Here is an 18,676-nt window from a genome sequence, read left to right on the forward strand (position 1 = left end):
AAGATGGTTCATGACCAAGAAATTATTCAAGATCAAGGCTTGTGCGAGTCCAGTGTGAAGTCAGTCTGCAACAGTTGAACCCAGTACAAGTCCAGGACAAGGCAGAGAAGCCAGTGGAGTTTGATCTAGCAGTACCAGAGTTGATAATGCTGTATGGTTATCAATGGAAAAGCCTTTGTACAGTCAGTGTTATGTGTTGCCAATAGTACAATATTGCCTATTAACTTATTAGAAATTAAAGTGTTACATTATTTTTGAGCCCTAAGTTGTCAAATTCTTGGACTTGATTGGTAGTGTAGTGTGGTGCAGTTTGCAGTGAGCCTGGAAAGTGAGAGTCATTACAATATTACATAGCAAAAGTTATTTCCAACTTTATGTTCAGTTTTATACTATTATTTCATGTGATAGAAGATGCTTACTAGGATCTCCATCTTCGATTCGTGGTGAATTTCTCTGAAAAAAAGGGTAGGTAAACTGTGTTCTCCAGCCATAAAAGCTACTCTGTGGTCTTAACGTAACTTTGATGTCCCACGGTAAGTGATGGATACTGCCGTTCACATTGGAAAACACTAATAAATAATTCAAGACTCCATTTCTCAGGGCTTCTTCCTCAGTGCTGTATCCTACAGCTAACTCTTTAAAAAAAATGACAAGAATTATTAGTGAACATGTTTTCTATCCTAATATTAAAACTGAAAAGGAAAGTAGTAATAATAATTTTTTTTTTAAATCCTTGACAATAAAATATGTTTCTGTTAAAGATCGTGATTGTGATTTTTTTTTTTTTTTTTTTAATTTCAGACATAGATATAGTTCCTAATGTTTTTTCACATCTAGACTAGCTCTCCATGATTTATATTTCTAGAAATGTCTATATATATATCCAGAATAAGACTAGATCTAGATTTAATATAGATTGTCTACCTCTCAAATGACTGTATACTTGATCTAGACAGTGGCATAGCTAGGGTGGGGAGAGGGGGGGGGTCCAAAATCCCCCAAGCCTCCTACTTCAGGGGGCCCCACAAATGAATGTCCTAATTTTTGTTTACATTTGATATTAAATATTAGTCAAAAATACTAAACAGTTTAAGAAACTCATACTCATAGACACTTAAGAGTATAGTATTAAGACAGCATTGGATGATACAATCTATGCCTCAATTAGCTGCACAGAGAGATTATGTTTTTGTTAATTTACTTATATACTGTACCAGCTAGTGTACCAATTGGAATATCGTATATACTATATAGAGGATAGACATATATTCAGGGCCGGGCCGGCCGGTCCTACAGATTGCGGGGCCCTATGTGTATGCGAAACGGATTGCGCGGGGCCTAGTCTGGGTAGGGATAACACGATAATAGATCTAAGTCTAAGTGAAAATTAAGATTTTTTGTTAGAAAATAAATTCGTCTTTGCATTTTATTCGTACTTTACTAAGTGCAAAATAAAGATCAATTTAACTTAACGAGCCATCTACAATAGCAGGTAGATTTCCAACATAAAGCCCGATAAACATTCAGATCTGCCTTTTAGATTTAGTATCTTATCTACTATCGACTAGCAAAGTATCGCTTTTGATTTTTTTTTTTAAAGAGATCGAGATAGATTTAGATCTATATTTATATATATATGCCAGTGACTATTACAGTAAATTAAGTATTTGAACTTACTGTTTTGGTTCAATCATCAATCAAATTCGCCCAATTATTTTAATTTAAAAAAAGCTGACAATGCCGGTTGTTGTTTTTTTTTTAATCGCGAGTAGGTTTCACGCTTTCCATATTGAATGACACACCAAAATTACAATTTCGTCTATTTTTCGGAACATGTTTTGAGTTTTCAGGATATTCTAATAATTTCAGGATATTTTCATGACTTTTTTCTTATACTTTGCATTTTCAGGAGATTTCCAGGAGCTCCTGGAAAATCAGGAGACCGCGGAAACCATATTATAAGTTAAAATGGTTTAATTTAATAATTTACAACTAGAGTTAGCGCGGGGCCTATGAAAGTGCTGGGCCCACTGCGGTCGCATAGGTCACAGTGCCCTAGGACCGGCCCTGCATATATTTATTAAGTACATTATCTCATGTCATGATGTCAATGTCAAAATGCAGGGGACCCTAAAAAGGTCAAGCCCCCCGGTCCCCTAACTTCCTTGCTACACCACTGGATCTTGACTTAACCCAAAAGTGTAAATATGGGATTTGGTGGTTTGGTTAGAGCCCGGGTAGGCCTACGCTGTTCTGCCTCATCGTGGCACCCGGGTGGAAACGACCATTAGAGGAAGTGGTTAGGCTAAATGAATGGCGAAACAAAATCCCCAGTGAGAGTGTCCAAAGGTAGGCGAGATCTTACCTATTGCACGGCGCGGGGTTGAAATAGAGCTCTCGTGGTCCTGTCGAAAATCTATGCGCCATTCCTCAAGGGACCGTTACATTAATGGCGAGTTCCCCCATGGTTAGCTTGGTACAATATAGGAAAATGGCGAAGGTTCCCGGTGCACTCGGCCTTTGGCCGTGTCTAGCCCATGCGTTGGGGGTCAGATGCATCGGAAATAGCAATGCTTTGCATAGGCATTGACTTGGGTCTCTTCCAGACAGAACTGTGTGTTCACACAGGTTTTTTTTACTGTTTGACGCTCTAACAGGTTTTTTTTCAAACTTAGAGCTCGAAGAGCCATCGACTCAGCTCTTAAGACGATCAAACGGTTTGTTTAGATAGCCATAGCATATGGCTACACTTTACGATAAAGATCTATAGACTATAGAGACCTAGATAGGTCAAAAAATCAAGACTATTTGAAAATTAACAACACTATGTCCCAAGACTATATACAGTCATCTGTACTCTAGTGTTAGTCAAAGCAAATTAATAGATGTATATTATTCTATATGTAGATCTAGAATATCTAGATATAGAAAACTAGATTTATAAGTATAAAGTATAATTGGTTCCAGAGTTAAACATTATAGCCTTATACACTTGACTCTTGAAATCAATACCTTAATCTGCTAATTTTAAATCTAGAGCTTAAGACCTACCTGAATGATTAGTATTATTCAGCAGTGATAGAACTTTAATTTTGTACTCATCAATGAATGCATCATCACTTTCAAATGCATTGCTCAATTGGCCGAATCTCTCGAAGTCTTTGCGTATTATTTTAACTAAGTACTTCGTGATTTCAATAGTTTCTGTGGTTTGCGGCGTAAATGCAAGCGGCAAAGGTGGAGGCACAGAAAAAGGTTTGATCTCAAAAAATTTTCCCCTAGGAAATGGTTGACTCTCAGTGGCTAGTCTGATTAATACAAGTATTATTGCAAATACAATTGGAAGCAAAACCTCAAAGGCGGCCAAAAACGGTTTCCTTTTTTGTAGTAACCAGTTCTTCCACAAAAGCAAACACAGTTCTTTGAAAAATCCCATTCTTTGCGGTAATTTCTTATCTAGATCTATAGTTTATAGACTAGTAATGGATTAGGCTTCATAAGATATCTAGACTAGATTTAGGCTAGATCTACAACACATTAGGCTACTAGATTAAGCCTAGAGCTTAGAGATATCTATTTATATAGATCTATATCTACATCTAGACTAATATCCTACTAATAGCCTAATCAAAAAGTCTTCGCTCTGTCTTGTTCATTTGTTGTCTTAGTCTATACTCTAGGCCCTATACTAATATGAGACTCTATATTATATAGACTAGATCTATAGTGACTAGCTACTAGATCTATATATATATATAGGCTATAGGCCTAGTTTATAGAGACAGTAGATTAGAGATCTATATACTTACTACTTATATAGATCTAGATCTATATAGACTCTAGATCTAGTATAATTATAATACTAGTCTAGTACTAATTACTAGATAGATCTAGAATCTAGAGTATTGTATTTCTAGTCTTGATTAGATTCACTTGATTCAGTAACTAAAGAGTCTAGTAGTCTAAGTTGATCGAGATCTAGGCTAAATGTCTGGCAATCTAATAGAATCGAGTTTAGATCTAGATAGGATCTAGATCTATTTACTAGTATATGGATGTAGACTTATGAACTAATCTAGATTGAATCTATTTCTAATTAAGATCTAGATTTTCTATATAAATCTAGATGATATAGATCTATAATCTAGATCTAGATAGATACAAGATCTTGATTAAAATTCTTTTATTTTGAAATAACTTTTCCGCGGTTGTGATGTAGATCTAGTCTAGATCTAATTCCGGTGGGGAAAATATCTCGCTTTAGTGTGGCTATATATGTAGATTATAGATGTAGATCATTAAATCAAGAGTCTATAGAGGCCTACTATAATATAGATCGATTGAGATTAAAGAGCATTAAAAGCTCCACGCGGGGCAGCATGTGTATACTTAGCATAGGCGTCCACAGTCCTGTTGAGTAAAACTGGATTGCATATCACCCATATTTTTACTAAGCTTATTATTATATTAACAATTGATCAAATTGAAACTTTTAACAATTATTCATTGTGATGACAACAGGTGAAACCAATTGTTAATTAATTAATGGTAATTAATTAATTTTGTTTTGCACAAACAAAAGGAGAAATAAATTTTGCAGTATTGAGATATGTGGGGACAATTAAGCAGTTCTTTCCCTTTTATAAGCTTTGTTTTGTTGATGTTTTTTAAAGTAGGCTATTTTTTTTAACTGATGCTATTTTGGTCGTGTAGGTAACATCCAAAGTTTATTTTAATTTAAGGCTCTCCTTCAGTCGCGAATCGACTGTGGATCATCACATTGAATGCCTTGGAATTTACTTCGGTTTCAATATTATGGTAAATGATTTTGCAAAGTTTATATCAACTCACCCTGTCTGTCTGGTAAAAAGTTTTTACACGTTATTTCTCCCGCACAGAATTTTGGACCATTGAAATTTCGCACAATTATTTCTTTTCCTGACGACACAAGAATTAAAAAAAAAACAATTAGTTAATTAACTATTGGTAATTAATAATGTTGTTTGGTACCTCGAACAAGGGAAAGAAATTATACTTTACTGAAGTGGTGTTGTACGCTGAATTAGTCCCCTTTATAGGTCGTCGTCTGTGTTAGTGAACACAAACGTGTAAAATAGGACGAGACTATAGAAACAATAGATAACTATACAATCTTCCCTGCTCTCCACTAGCAGAGGTGGTGTCTACTTGAAAAAGTCTGAGAATGCTTAAAATTAAATTGAGCCATGAGTTCGAATTCAGGTCGTTCCCCGTTTCTTTTTTATTTTTATATAAATGCCGTTTTACCTTTAGTCTAGATCTATTACAAACTGAATTACATCAGAAGTCCAAACTAACCATAGACTATATATATATAGGCTATAGTCTATGAAACTAACCAACTGTACTTAATGTAAGTTTTTGTTTCTTTTAAGTATTGTTGTTGTTTTTTCCTTGTTATATTCTATAAAAGGTGCCTGCGGAATGTTGTGATGGGCCATCGCCTTACCTTTTATGAAAGACTTTTTAAAGGACTTTATAATGTAATAGACCTAATAGCCAAACACATTTTGCGTAATAATTGATTAGCCTTAAACTGTACCCTAAATAGTGCTTCTAGTGAGTTTCAAATTACTTGCACATACTAAGCCATGGGCGTAGCCAGGGGGGGGGCGGTTGGGGTTCAACCCCCCCCCCCCCGAAATGAGGGGGGGGGGGACGGAATTCAGTGACTGATTTTTTGCTTTCATTTTGTTTATTTTAGGTGAGATTTTAATACTAAATCATCACTAAATAGAGCACAGCCGAGGGGGTTTTGATTTTAAAATCCCCTACCAGGGGGTTTTGAGATAAAAATCCCTCTACCAGGGGGTTTTGAGTTTAAAACCCTCTACCAGGGGTTTTGAGTTTTAAAACCCCTGGGGTTTTGTAGTTAATTCACCTCTTCTATAAACAAAACTAAAAAAAAATGCAAACGACAATCCCCAAATACCAAGAAAACAGCTCAGGAAGATTTTGACTTTAGAACCGCCTCCAAAAATTACGATAAACCCCCTCTCAATATAAGAAAAGCAAATTACATTTGAGTTTAAACCCCCACCCCCTCCAGTTGGGGTTTGAAGCTAAAAAGTACCTATTCAATATAAAAAAAAAGCAAATTACACACTATAAAATCTATGAGCGTAGCCAGCCAAAGGGGTTTTGAGTTTAAAACCCCCTTTCTGCGGGGTTTTAAGCTGAAAAATATCTCTTCAATATTAAAAAAAAAAAGTAAATTACGCACTCAAAATACTATGAGCGTAGCCAAAGGGGGTTTTCTGTTTAAATCCCCCTTCAGAGGGTTTCGATGCTAAAAAATACCTCTTCAATATAAAAAAAGCAAATTACACGCTAAAATTTTTTGAGCGTAGCTAAGCTAATGAAGGGTTTTGAGTTTAAATCCTCCTCCTCCAGATGGCTTTTTTAAAAATTTAAAACCCCTCCAGATGGTTTTGAGTTTAAAATTCCCCTACAGAGCGTTTGGAGTTGAAAATCTCTCCCCTTCAATATTATTTTCAAGCAAACTACAGTCACCAAATTCTATGACCGTAGCTAAATGGGGTTTTGAATTAAAAAAAAAAAAAAACTCCAGAGATTTTTTAGTTTAAAACACCTCAACAGATGATTGACGATAAAACTTCCCTTTTTGATATAAAATCTAAAGCGAAATACAGGCATGTAATTCCAAGAGCGTAGTCAAGAGAGGTTACAAATTTCTACCAGTGGCCGGGCTCTATTAATAAAGTGTGAATAGTCATCTTCCGAAATTGAAAAACACTAAATGTGGCTCAACAAAGATGGCTAAGACAGATTTTAGGAGTCAGTTATAGAGATCGGGTCTAAATCAAAGAAATCATATGCCGAACTGGGAGTCGAACCTTTAGTAAGGTTGTGACAGAGCGTCACATGAGGTTTTGCGGGACATGTTCTCCGACAAACTGAATTATGCATAATAAGAGTTGCAATGACATCCTAGTACAACTTAGCGCCACACATTCATGGAGGTCCTCATAGCAGGTGGGAAGAGGCTTCAGACATTGCCAGTGACATATTTTTGTGGAAACAGCTTGCCGGAAAATGCGCCGAACGGCGTGAGAAGGTCTAAGTCAGTAAGAATAGCACATTAGGTTTTTGAAATAAAACTTTTTAATAGCAAGATAATGCACTGTAGATACCTCAGAATATGCATTTTGTTGGCTTTCAATACCAGAAATAGTGCTCAGCGGCGGGGCTTGCTAGCAAGGTGCGGGAGTCTACAGGTCTTCCACTAATTCCAGGAAGTACCTATTCTAGGGCACAATAAACGTCTTCCGAAAAGGTCAGAATGTAATAAAGATTAATTATGTACGCACACACACACACATATATATAATTTTTTCCGCTGGGAGGGGGCGAGGGGAAATCCCCCCAACCCCCCCCCCCCGAAAAAAAAATCCTGGCTACGCCTATGTACTAAGCAATTAACAAACATTAAAGGCCTATATTTCTTATAGTTCCATAGGGTTCGGGTTAGTGTTAACAATTTCTCTCTCTGCGTTTAATGTCCCTACCACTACCGTGGTGCCCTAAAGTACCTATTTGTATCTCTATTCAAAAACTAAATCTTTTAAAATATCGAGTAATCCCTTTTTCCCACTCGTGTTCACACTACTTTACATTTGATCTAACTATGTATGTCTTTCTCTTACCCTGTCTCCATGAGTGTCTCACTTTGTATCTTAATCTCCATGGCTCTCCATGTCCCTCAATATCTCGGTTTCTCTCTTACTATCGGCCTCTCTTTCTTTCTTTCTTATAAATTTGTTTTTAAATAGATGCTTGCTTGTACATTTTGTTTACCGTTGAAACACTAGAAATATTCTTAATGATCTGCTTAAATGTATTACAGAATCTGATTGAACTTACATATGAAACAAAAAAGGAAGTATGCCTAAAGGCTCACCTTTCAGACCCTACGATACGAGTAGATCTGTTTCTATGGCCGTCGATTAACGAGGGTGTCATAAAAGATGGTCCTAAGTTGGTCATAAGAGGTGTCCTGGGTGGGTGGGAGTTTTAATAGTCCCGATCGATATTCCGAGATTTCGATCTCGAGACCGCATCGGTTCGTAAGTCAAGCGATTTAATTTTATTACCAGTCCACTCGGCCAAAACAAAGAAAAAATAAACGTCAAGAGAATTGCATTACAAGTTGATCTGTTTTTAATAGTTTCTTTCTGTAAACTTTTAAGAAAAAAAACTTCAAAAATTAATGTGCATAAAAACATGCAGACGGGAGATTCTTCTTCTCGCTCCTGGTGATGGAATTGAGATGATATCTTGATTCCGTAATAGAATGAAACCGACATCAAATAAAATACGACTTATACTTTATACGCTAGACTTGTTGACTATTAATCTCAATAGTATGTATTTGACATTGCCATCTCATCTTGAAAGAGACCCCAAAAGACCCAGATTGTTATGATCACCTTACTAGCCTAAGCTGTCACAGATGAAGCTTAAACTACAATTATAGCGGATTATATTTCGAGATGCGATAGTTCTATTATAGATCTAATCAACTAAACAAGCAATAAATAAATTTTGACTTTAAAACGCTAAAAGAGGTAACCCACCAACCCACACTATGTTTTTCTTGTTTAGGCTAACATTTAAATTTACTAATTCTTTATTTATCGTTTAAATTTAGCCCCCACCTGTTGCAGATTTTCCCCAGACACCGAACTGGAGATTGGGAAATAGGGTTACCTAGTTATCTTCTGGTTTCAACACTGAACCCTAATAGCAGAAAGTTGTCTTTTTTTTAAATTTTATTTCTAAACAGGTATGCCTCTAAATTTAAAATTGCTGTAAATATTGGCCTATGTGTTTCTGACAGCTCAACGCAAAGTGGACACGTGAGAGAGACTTGAATTTTATACATTGCAGACTAATTATTAAAAAAAAAAAAAAAGAATTAGGTCTACCATGTGTTAAACTAATCACGCATGTTAATTAGGGGTTTAATATCAGCTGTGACGGGCACTTCACAAACGTTCTATCGTAATAATATGTTATGCATGGAGTTTCACAAATATGGTTGCGCGAACGATGAAACATGGCGTTGTGTGAGAAACATGATAGTTACAGTCTTATGAAATACAAACATTACTTGAAAGTAGATGATTACGTCCTGCGCGTGTTCCTAGGTCAATCTAGTCATGCATGTTAACCAATGACTTTAAATTCTGCCAAGTAATTGGTTTTCTTGGATGGCTCAGACAACCCATTCCATGCTCTAATACTAGGGAAGAAGGAGTATTTGTACAAACGAGGAATGTGCCTTTATATTTGTGTCATTCTGAGTTTGTTTTTTCTTGTATTTGAAGATTATGGTTCAGTGTTTTATGTATAATTGCTACATTACTTTTAAGTCCTCTATCCTGATGGCTTTCTAACTAAATTTAGTGATTTTACTAAAGGTGTTGATATAGTCAAATGGGAATATTCGTTTATATTGAGAAGTAGTTTCATACTCTATAATGTACTGACAATTATTAACAAATCAACGGTGAGACTAGAAAGTTTTAAGCTTCCTTCTTAAGACTTAGTTCTCCTTTTTGTTATTCTATGTGCATGCAGACGTTTTATTGAGGACAGAGCGATAGAATAGAAGAATATGTTGAAAATATGAATAAGTAGCAGTTGCTATTTACATTGACTAATAAAGTCAGCAAATCGTGTCATATCGTCACAAAGTAACCTCCTCCCCGTTTTGTTTTTCATGAACCATTTAGTTGTCCATAGTGGTATTGTTTCTAGCGCCCGCTCCTCCAATCCATTAGTGCTAGTGTGTCTAATATTTGTTTTTTACTGTATACGCGTATTCAGTGTCTGATACACCACATTCTCCCCCTCTCTCTCACACACCTTCGCTGCTCACTACAACCAACTGTGCTTTAGATGCGCAACGCTCAGAACTGGCCAATAACACTTTGTTAATGAGCAACTTATCAGTCCTGACAATGGAAATTGAGCGCAGGGCTAGCGCGGGTCTAAATTTGTGGAGCAGACGGCCTAACCTGTTTGTTTTTTTAAAGACAACGAAGAATAGATCCAATAACAAATTACTGTCATTGACACCAGCAGAAAATGGTTTCATCTGCAACTTCGTCTGCAACAGATGTAAAACAGGATACAACTGAAATTAAAAAAGTGTTACAAGCTCAAGGTAGGGAATGAATACAGAGGTGTAGCTGCATTTTCAAAGTTTGCATATGGTCTTTTATATCCTATAAAGTGCAGCTTTCTTCTGACTCAAAGACCATGACTTATTTGTAATATTATTATTTGAAACATGACATATTAATCATTCTCTATTGTTGTAATTATTATTGTCTACAACTAATATTCATTCTGCCAGGGTCGATATTCATTAGAGAGAAACAAAATTCATTGTAGTCCCTTAAACAGTGTGTCCACTGAGGAATGTTCTGGTTTGCAGCAGTATACCGCCCTCGGACAGGTAACGAGAATCTGCGACGTCAGGGGTTATTATCCCATCTGCTGATAGAACAACAGAGTATATTTTTAAGATAGTCGATTAATCTCCAAGCTTTCGTATTTCGTGCTTCTTCATATTACCGGCTGGGTTGAATCTGTGCACCTCAGTCTGTGACCAAGGGGCTAGAGTCGCCCAAGCAACCAGACTAAACTAAAAGAAAGCAAGAACGAAACTTTAGTAGAAAATAAATTAAACAAAACTAAAAATAAATCAATAATAAAATATATGTACACTTAAGTTAACTAAGTCTAAACACAAACGAAAACCCTCCACCTATGCTACTACCATAACCAACACTAACCAACCAACTACAACTAAATTACTCCTACTTACTTCACTAAACCTAGATCTATACTAACATCCCAATGATAACTAGTCTAGATCTACAATATTCTACAACGAACCCATAACACTAAAACAAAAACGCACTTTACTACAATCTACAACAGCAACAATACAACACTACAACAGCAGTTAAGCAGCAGAGGTTACGTCAACAATAATTAATACAGCAGCACTTATAGCAGCAATAAAACAGTAACAATAACAGGCTGCCTCATGTACAGGAATATATAAAATAATTACACGTCAGATCACCAAGATCATCAACTGTCACACTGACAGAAATACTGTAATAACTGAACACTTCAACTGGTTAACAAACAGCATGGGATAGGCCTACTACCCGCCAATAACACATACTACCCTAGGCGGAAGTACAAATATAAAATCTGACACTAGCCTATAAAAAATAAAAGAATAACTAAATATAGCTTTAACCATGGAATTAGTATAGTTCCATGCTTTAACCATGCTTTATCCTATAAAATGGAAAAGATTAAAATACATATAAAAATCGCTCTGGGAGCGCAAGCTCACACGTGTATTATTATTATTGTCTATAAATGTAGTAGGCTACATGTAGTAAATGTATGTAAAGATCGTAAGTGTCAGAAGTATTACCGGTACTGAATAGTAATAGGTCTACTAAAAGGCTTTTATGAATATTTTTGTAAATGAAGTTTTTTTTAATCAAACACAAATTCCTTTTTTTTTTGTTGTTGTACTAATGTGAATATAACACATATGTAAGACTATATTCAATAGGACACTCAATAGGTTTATATTCCTCAGCCGTGATTATCCGGCTGGGTGGAATTTTTGAGTCTACATGTTATTTCTCCCGCTCCCCATTCTTGCATCAAGTAGAAATGTGCACAACACTTCTCTAACGTACCGCTCGGGAACCTATAAAAGCCGGAGACGAAAGCTTCCGGTTAATGCCATTCTAGATCAGAATCACTGAGAAGTCAGAAGACTCTCAAGTCAACGATTCATTTAGGAGCTTGTGGAGCGGGTGAGTTGGAAAAACTTTATCAACATTATTTGGTGTGTCTTCGCCTGTAACATTTATGTTCATGTTTCATTGCCATGTTAGCACTTAATTAAATCTAAACATTACATTTGTAAAAATCTATAAATATTTGTTCCTCATTTACTCGTCAATGTTAACTGTACTCCCAGCGGTAGACATCCACCCTACAATTTAGGGGATCCTACTGTCTATTTAAATACTTGTTATTCATTTATATCCATGTTCATCTAGACCTTCTCACGTCTAGATTATTTCCTTACCTGTGCATATGTACCTGTATATGTGCACACATTTACCATGCATCCTTGCCCGAGAATCAGTCTCGCGTGTCTACCCCACTATTTTCGGCTTGTCGGCCTGCATAGTTATAAGTGCCCTTTTCTACCCCCCCCCCCTCCCTTCTTCTTGTCACGGTCCTCTGGTCACGAGCGACCGTGGACTTGTTTACCTGTGGGTCAATGAGGTCACAGGGGCTACAACCCTGTTAGATGGTCCCCTGTTTCCCTCCTCGTTCATGCCCCTGCCTTGTACATTTATATATGTATTTGTATTATTGTTACTATATTATTTGTAGAACAATTATTATTAGACCTAGTGAAATGCCGATTAGCTTAGTTAGTCTGAGGGAGACGCTCCTATCAAGGATGCGCCCCTCGCCAACCAGCCTGTATGGTTTAATAATTCAGGCTCCTCTAACGTCTCATCTCATAGCCTCCTACATCAGGGCTGGCGTGTTTTGTTGCCTGAAGGTAGACCTCAGCAGCTCTCCACACATTCCCGTTGAGGGTGAGTCACCCATAATACTCGACCAGAACTGAAGGCATTCAAGGCTGAAGTCCAAGGACCGGTCTGCACCTACGGGAGTAAGCCCACCGCGTGGCATCCCCATATTCACCACACTAGTGCCTGCCTACCCGCAGGGCACCAGCAACTGGCTACCAGCACAACGGAGCCTCAACTCACCCCACCCCGAAGGATAATCTTGAATACAGATAAGTGAAGACAGCCGAATAAGCAAACCATACTCGAGTTTAATGAGCAGCATCCCAGTGATGATATTATCTTAAAAGTTATAAAATCCTAAATCATTCTGTACATCCCCCACCCCTTACTCACTGATTGTATTTCTTCTTAATTATTCTTTACTAAATATTTGTTCTTCCATAAAATCATCAAGCTTTTCGTTTTGCTTGTGCCTGTCTATGTGCCTATATAATACCAACAAAATATTTACCACGTTGTGGGTCTAAGACTTTACCCCTTGGAGTCGCAGGCCATCATCCCCACCGGAAAGTGCAAACGGACTGATCGGCGGACTTATTCCACCATACTTATTTAAACAGAAAGAAACATGTAAAATATTTTTTAAAAATACTTTTTTTTTTTAATTTCCATTCCTCCTTTATACAGCAGACAAACTTTTGTAAATATATTATTTTTCTCTTAAAAACTAATGAATACAAGATTTAAAACAGGAAAAACATTTTTAAAAATACTTTAATAAAAAAAAAACAAAGCTTAAACGAAGTTAATTGTATTAATTAGTTTAGATCAGTCATGTAAGTATATTTGTAATAGATCTAGATTAACAATAATAAATTTGCGCAATGAGAACTGTTTTTACCAATTGTATTTGTTGAGCGGGATTTCACACTGATAACTTTCGCAATGCGCTATAATATACACCATCAGTCGAATTTCTAAGAAAATCGTTAAAGACGTTTTCGAGATACTTGGCCGCCTACCTATAGGTCCGAGTCCCCCCCCCCCGCTCCACCATTAACTCGCAAGTTGAATAGAGAAATTGTACAAAGCTGTAGCTTGAAAATGAAAATGTGTGCATACACAGCGGCGTAACTTCTTTTTCATTTTGTTTTATATAAGTAGGATCCAGAAGCATGTGACAGAGACAAATACGCCTCACACTTGTCAAACAATTTATTATTAACATTTCGTTTGCTTTCATTAATAAAACCTCAGAAACATTCCAATCTGTCTAGATTTACTTGGTACTAAAACCTTTTTCCTTGTGTGTGTGTGTGTGAGTGTGTTAAAATAGAAATCAAACAATGAGATGTGTCTAGATCTAAATATAGCTATGGAAAGTTCAGGACTATCTCTGCAAACATTAACTTAACTAGATAAACACATACACAACTTGTCTACCGTGTAGGATAGTGGCCAGGATGAAGGCAGTGGCCGTAATTTGCGTTCTTGTTATTGTAACTGGATTCCTTTGTGGCAGTCATGGTAATAATGGTCTTAGCGTAATCGTGTCACTTGATTGTTTGTTTGTAAACAGTTACAAGCAGGAATATTTTGTGTAATGTAGATCTACATCTTTACCTCTAATCAATATTCATAGATCTACTCGTCTTTATCAATACACATTTTTATATGAATGAAATCATTGTAAAAACATTCGACTTGACTTACTAATAGTATGTTTAGAAAGTAGGTTAATTAGAGATAAGCTCATATAGTAAGATTCAATGACTAAAGGTTTACAGATGACAAAGATGTAGCTTTTATTTTGTTTTGAGAGACTTTAAGAATTTCTATTGGTTCAATTTATGAAGCACTTTCACCTGCAGTATCACCAGTCCTTTGAATTGCGTCGTAAAGGTGATGTGACGATTCGTGTAACGACACATAGCTCGATCCACTTTTCCCGTTCACCAGCTTTTCTTTGGACGACCTTTTTTATTCTCCATATACTGTACCACGTTTATGTTATGAAAATAATAGTTTTAAGGAATTAAAATCATCCAACAAACTGCACAGTGTATTCGGCCTACAAATAAAAGAGGGTGGGGGCGGTCCATGACAAAATGAAACAACGAAAAAAAAATAGGGTATATTAAAAAGGTTATATTGAGCGTAATTGTATCAACGAGTTTACTTTTAGCACCCTCAATGCGCTATGACCCCATCACTTGATTGGATCAGTTGGTAAATGGCAATGGGGTGAGGTAGAAAGAAGGAGGTAAATAAATAAATAAATTATAGCTTTTATATAGCGCTACTTTCATGCTTATAGCATGCTCAGAGCGCCTTGGTCCAATCTCATTTGTGGACCAATTAGGGGGGGGGGAGGGGGTTTCTAGGAGAAGGTTTTCCGTGCTGCCTTCAGGCGCTCAGTAAACACAATTCTGAAGGGGGGGGGGAAGGGGGTTTCTAGGAGAAGGTTTTTCCGTGCTGCCTTCAGGCGCTCAGTAAACACAATTCTGCCTCGAGCCCCCTTCATAGGTAGCCAAGCCAAGTTCAAGGCACCAAACCTCTCGACCACGCTATGCATTAAAAACAAGCAAAATAAAAAAAATGTTTAAAAAAACAAAAACAAAGCTAATATAAAGTGTCTCTGTTAGTTTGGATCACACATGTCATTAAAGTTGTAATAAGCCTCAAACAACACCACTTCAGTCAAGTACTATTTCTTTCCCTTGTCTGAGATACCCCGAAAAATGTTATTACCAATAGTTAATTAATTAATTTTTTTAAATTGACTCTTGTGTTGTTAGGTAAAAGAAAAGATTGTACAAAATGTCAGCTTGATCCAAGATTGGGTGTCGGAGAAAAAACGTGTACAAACTTTTAGCCAGACAGACATATAGACACACAGACTGACAGAGTGAGTTGATATAAGCTTTGTAAAAATGTTCTGCGACTTGAATTTGAACTCAGGGCTCAAGGGGACTAGTTCAACTTATACCAACATATCTGTCTAGTACATGTTCTTTCCCTTGTTTGATACCAAACAAAATAATTAATTAGCAATAGTTATTAAACTAATTGGTTAATTGTTTGTTATTGATTTTTTGTTTTGTCAGTTACAAGAAATAACTGTGCAGAATTTCAACTTGATCCTAGATTGGGTGTGGGAAAAATAACGTGTACAAACCTTTTACCAGACTGACAGACAGACAGACAGAATAAGTTGATATAATAATTAAAAGTGATGTTTGGAGATGACGAATTGTCAAGAATTATGAAGTAAAAAAAAAAGTAATGTAAATTCCCCTTAAAGACCTTGCGATCTACAGGGCAGATGATGTAAAGGTCATTTTGTAAAGGTTTTGTTTTTTTTTTACAAACAAACAATAATAATATAAATGAGGCAAATAAATTATTTTAAATTTCGCTTGTTTGTAAAGATAGCTCAGATATGTATACAGATACATCGGTACTTAAGTAGCTACAAAGATAAGAAAACATATGTATAACAGGATTTGCATGCGTTTATTCAGCCATATTCTTTTCAAGAACAAATACACTTAAAGCTGCACTCAACCTGAAGAGAAACTACTTAATGATATTCTAGCTTACAGGAATAATAAATCTAAACATCGAGAGGGTACTCGGTTTCCGGAAGAAATAAATACACATAACTATTGGCGTACCAGCCATCGCGCAAAGAGTTTCATGGAGTCCGGGCCTATGACGATTTGGGACCCATGTAGGCGATTGCTGTTTAGTACTTTTAAGAAGACGTTCTCGCATTGAAGGAAGCGCAGGTGGCTGAGTGGTAAGGCGCTTAGCTTTCGAACCAGGTTTCGAAACCGAGCTCTAATGCGTACCCGACATAAGTTGGGAAAAGGTTAAGGCGGTTGGTCATTGTGTTGACCACTTGACATCCTCGTTAACCCTGGGCCACAGAAGGAGTCGATCTTTACATCATCTGCCCTATAGATTCAAAGGTCTAAAAGGGAAATTTACTATTTTTATTACACGCTTTGAAAAACAAGAGTGGGGATGAGCAGAATCTGGGCTACGGTTACCTTGATACGCTTTTGTACATAACCTATTATTTTGCAGCTACCTGCGCTCCAGGGTCTTTCCAATGTTTTGATGGCCGCCAGTGTGTAGCCTTGAGCAAGGTGTGTGACTACGTAGCTGACTGTGCTGACAGGTCTGATGAGGCAACGTGTCGTAAGTTACAAAAATACTATTAGCCTACCATTCTTCTATATGTAATTATAACGGTATAATCCTAAGGGATACTAAGTGTATCAAGCATGGGCTAAAATCAAACGACTTGTTTATTTAAAAAAAAAAGCGAAAGAAAATATATAATTTAAAAAAAAAAAAGGTTAAGTAAGGGAAATAACCGCTAATTACTGTCATTCATCTGAAAATGGCTGGGTTTAGTTCCTTTTCTGTAGAATAAAAAAAATAATAATAAAACTAGTACTAATTCATTAACTAATTGGTTTTTTTTTTTTATTGATTCGTGTATTGTCATCGACTATGAATAATTGTGCAAAATTTCAACTCGATCCGAGAGTGTGAAGTGTGGAAAAAACGTGTCAAATAGTAATAAGGGGATTAAATCCATATACACAAACACAAATCTCATTAAGTATTCCCCTTATTTAGATATCAAACAAAATAATTAATCACCAATAATTATTAAATAATTGTTAAATTTTTTTATTGATTCATGTCTTGTCAGTAACAATGAATAAGTGTGCAAAGTTTTAGCTTAATCCGAAGTGGGAGCAAAAAAAATGTTCAATGTTTTACCAGACAGACATTCAGACATTCAAGATGCATACGGATGTATAGTTTAGCCCCCCCCCCCCCCCCTCAACATTTTTTTTTTCGAAATTACTCAACATTTGCACTTTTCTTTCAGAGAAGATACATTGGTCCGATTACTATAAAAATACAACAATCAGGTTAAAGCGCCCAAACTATTAATTCGATTTTTGTTCTATGTTTAAAAAAGAAAATATATTAATAATTCATAATATTATCGATAGTTTATAAGTATCAATTACATTATTGAAATTGTAGCAAAACATCTTGCGTCATAACTCACATGCCGAATTGCCAAGTATAACCGAGAGAAAAAATAAGTTCTATAAACTAATCCAATAGCTAGATCTTTATTAGAAGAAAAACGCACTTCGAATCAAAACCATCCTTTCTTTTGACAGTTTCATGTGGGGCAGGTCATCGCTTCTGCACCAGTGTCAAAAAATGTGTTGCAAACAGCAAATTCTGTGACGGTGTAGATGACTGTGGTGACAATTCTGACGAAAGAAATTGTCCTGTTGCTACCCTAGGATAATGAAAGGCATTTTATCCATTTGTGAGGTGAGTAGCAACCAGAGAAATTCAAACTCTATGTGAATCACATTATATTTCAATTATATATATAGATATAATTTAAGATTTCAAACTTTTTTTCTCCTCTTTCTTCCAGGTTACACCCTACCTATAAAAGAAAATAAACTGTAAACTGCTGATGCAAATGAATAAATTGTCTGTCTTTTCATCTGTTTCTTATCGTATTCCACAGCTTGTCTGTCTGAGTTGATTCTTTGATATGTTTTTTTTTCTTTCTCCCATCTCCTACTCTTGGATGAAATTGAAATGTCGAAGAATTATTCACTGTGGAAGACAACACATCAATTAACAAGAAAATATAAAATTAGTTAATCAATCAGTTAATCAATTGTGTTTTATAAAGAAAAAGTGAGACAAACCTAACGCCTTTTAGAGGGCAGCAATCAGGGGCGGACTGGGTATCAAAATCGTCCCGGGTATTTTCCATATAACCCGGCCCACAAATGGCATATCATACTAGATGTGTATAATATATGTAGATAAAGTTTGATAATATATCGGAGACCGGATGCTGGCGTATGATTACGAACTGTATCTTATTTATACATGTACGCAGTCTGAAAACTACTAACAGTACAATAGCAACCTTAACAAGTTTGAAATGA

General features: G+C 36.2%; 1 protein-coding gene and 1 long non-coding RNA gene across 6 annotated transcripts in view; one reads left to right on the forward strand and one right to left on the reverse strand.

Annotated features, from left to right (window-relative positions):
* The window catches only part of LOC106053561 (phospholipid-transporting ATPase ABCA3-like), a 43,386-nt gene extending 39,169 nt beyond the window's left edge, over nt 1-4,217 (reverse strand). For 2 of the 5 annotated variants that reach the window (XM_056026524.1, XM_056026525.1), the window contains exons 1-2: nt 1,437-1,519; nt 420-635 (exon numbers count right to left, since the gene is read on the reverse strand). Coding sequence is in view for 3 of the 5 variants with exons in the window: in XM_056026522.1 (XP_055882497.1) it covers nt 420-635; nt 3,052-3,436 (601 nt within the window). In the remaining 2 variants the exon portion in view is untranslated. Of the gene's footprint in view, nt 1-419; nt 636-1,436; nt 1,520-3,051; nt 3,607-3,809 lie in introns of those variants that run through there. The other 3 variants (XM_056026522.1, XM_056026521.1, XM_056026523.1) reach the window with 3 other exon arrangements.
* Nucleotides 4,218-11,906: 7,689 nt separating this feature from the next.
* LOC106053632 (uncharacterized) lies at nt 11,907-18,219 on the forward strand. Its single transcript, XR_001215290.2, has 5 exons — nt 11,907-11,921; nt 12,651-14,189; nt 16,755-16,868; nt 17,879-18,038; nt 18,148-18,219. It is a non-coding gene; the product is annotated as an uncharacterized LOC106053632 (long non-coding RNA).
* The last annotated feature ends 457 nt before the right edge of the window (nt 18,220-18,676 follow it).

This window comes from Biomphalaria glabrata, chromosome 4 (assembly GCF_947242115.1).
Source record: "Biomphalaria glabrata chromosome 4, xgBioGlab47.1, whole genome shotgun sequence".
Lineage (NCBI taxonomy): Eukaryota > Metazoa > Mollusca > Gastropoda > Planorbidae > Biomphalaria > Biomphalaria glabrata.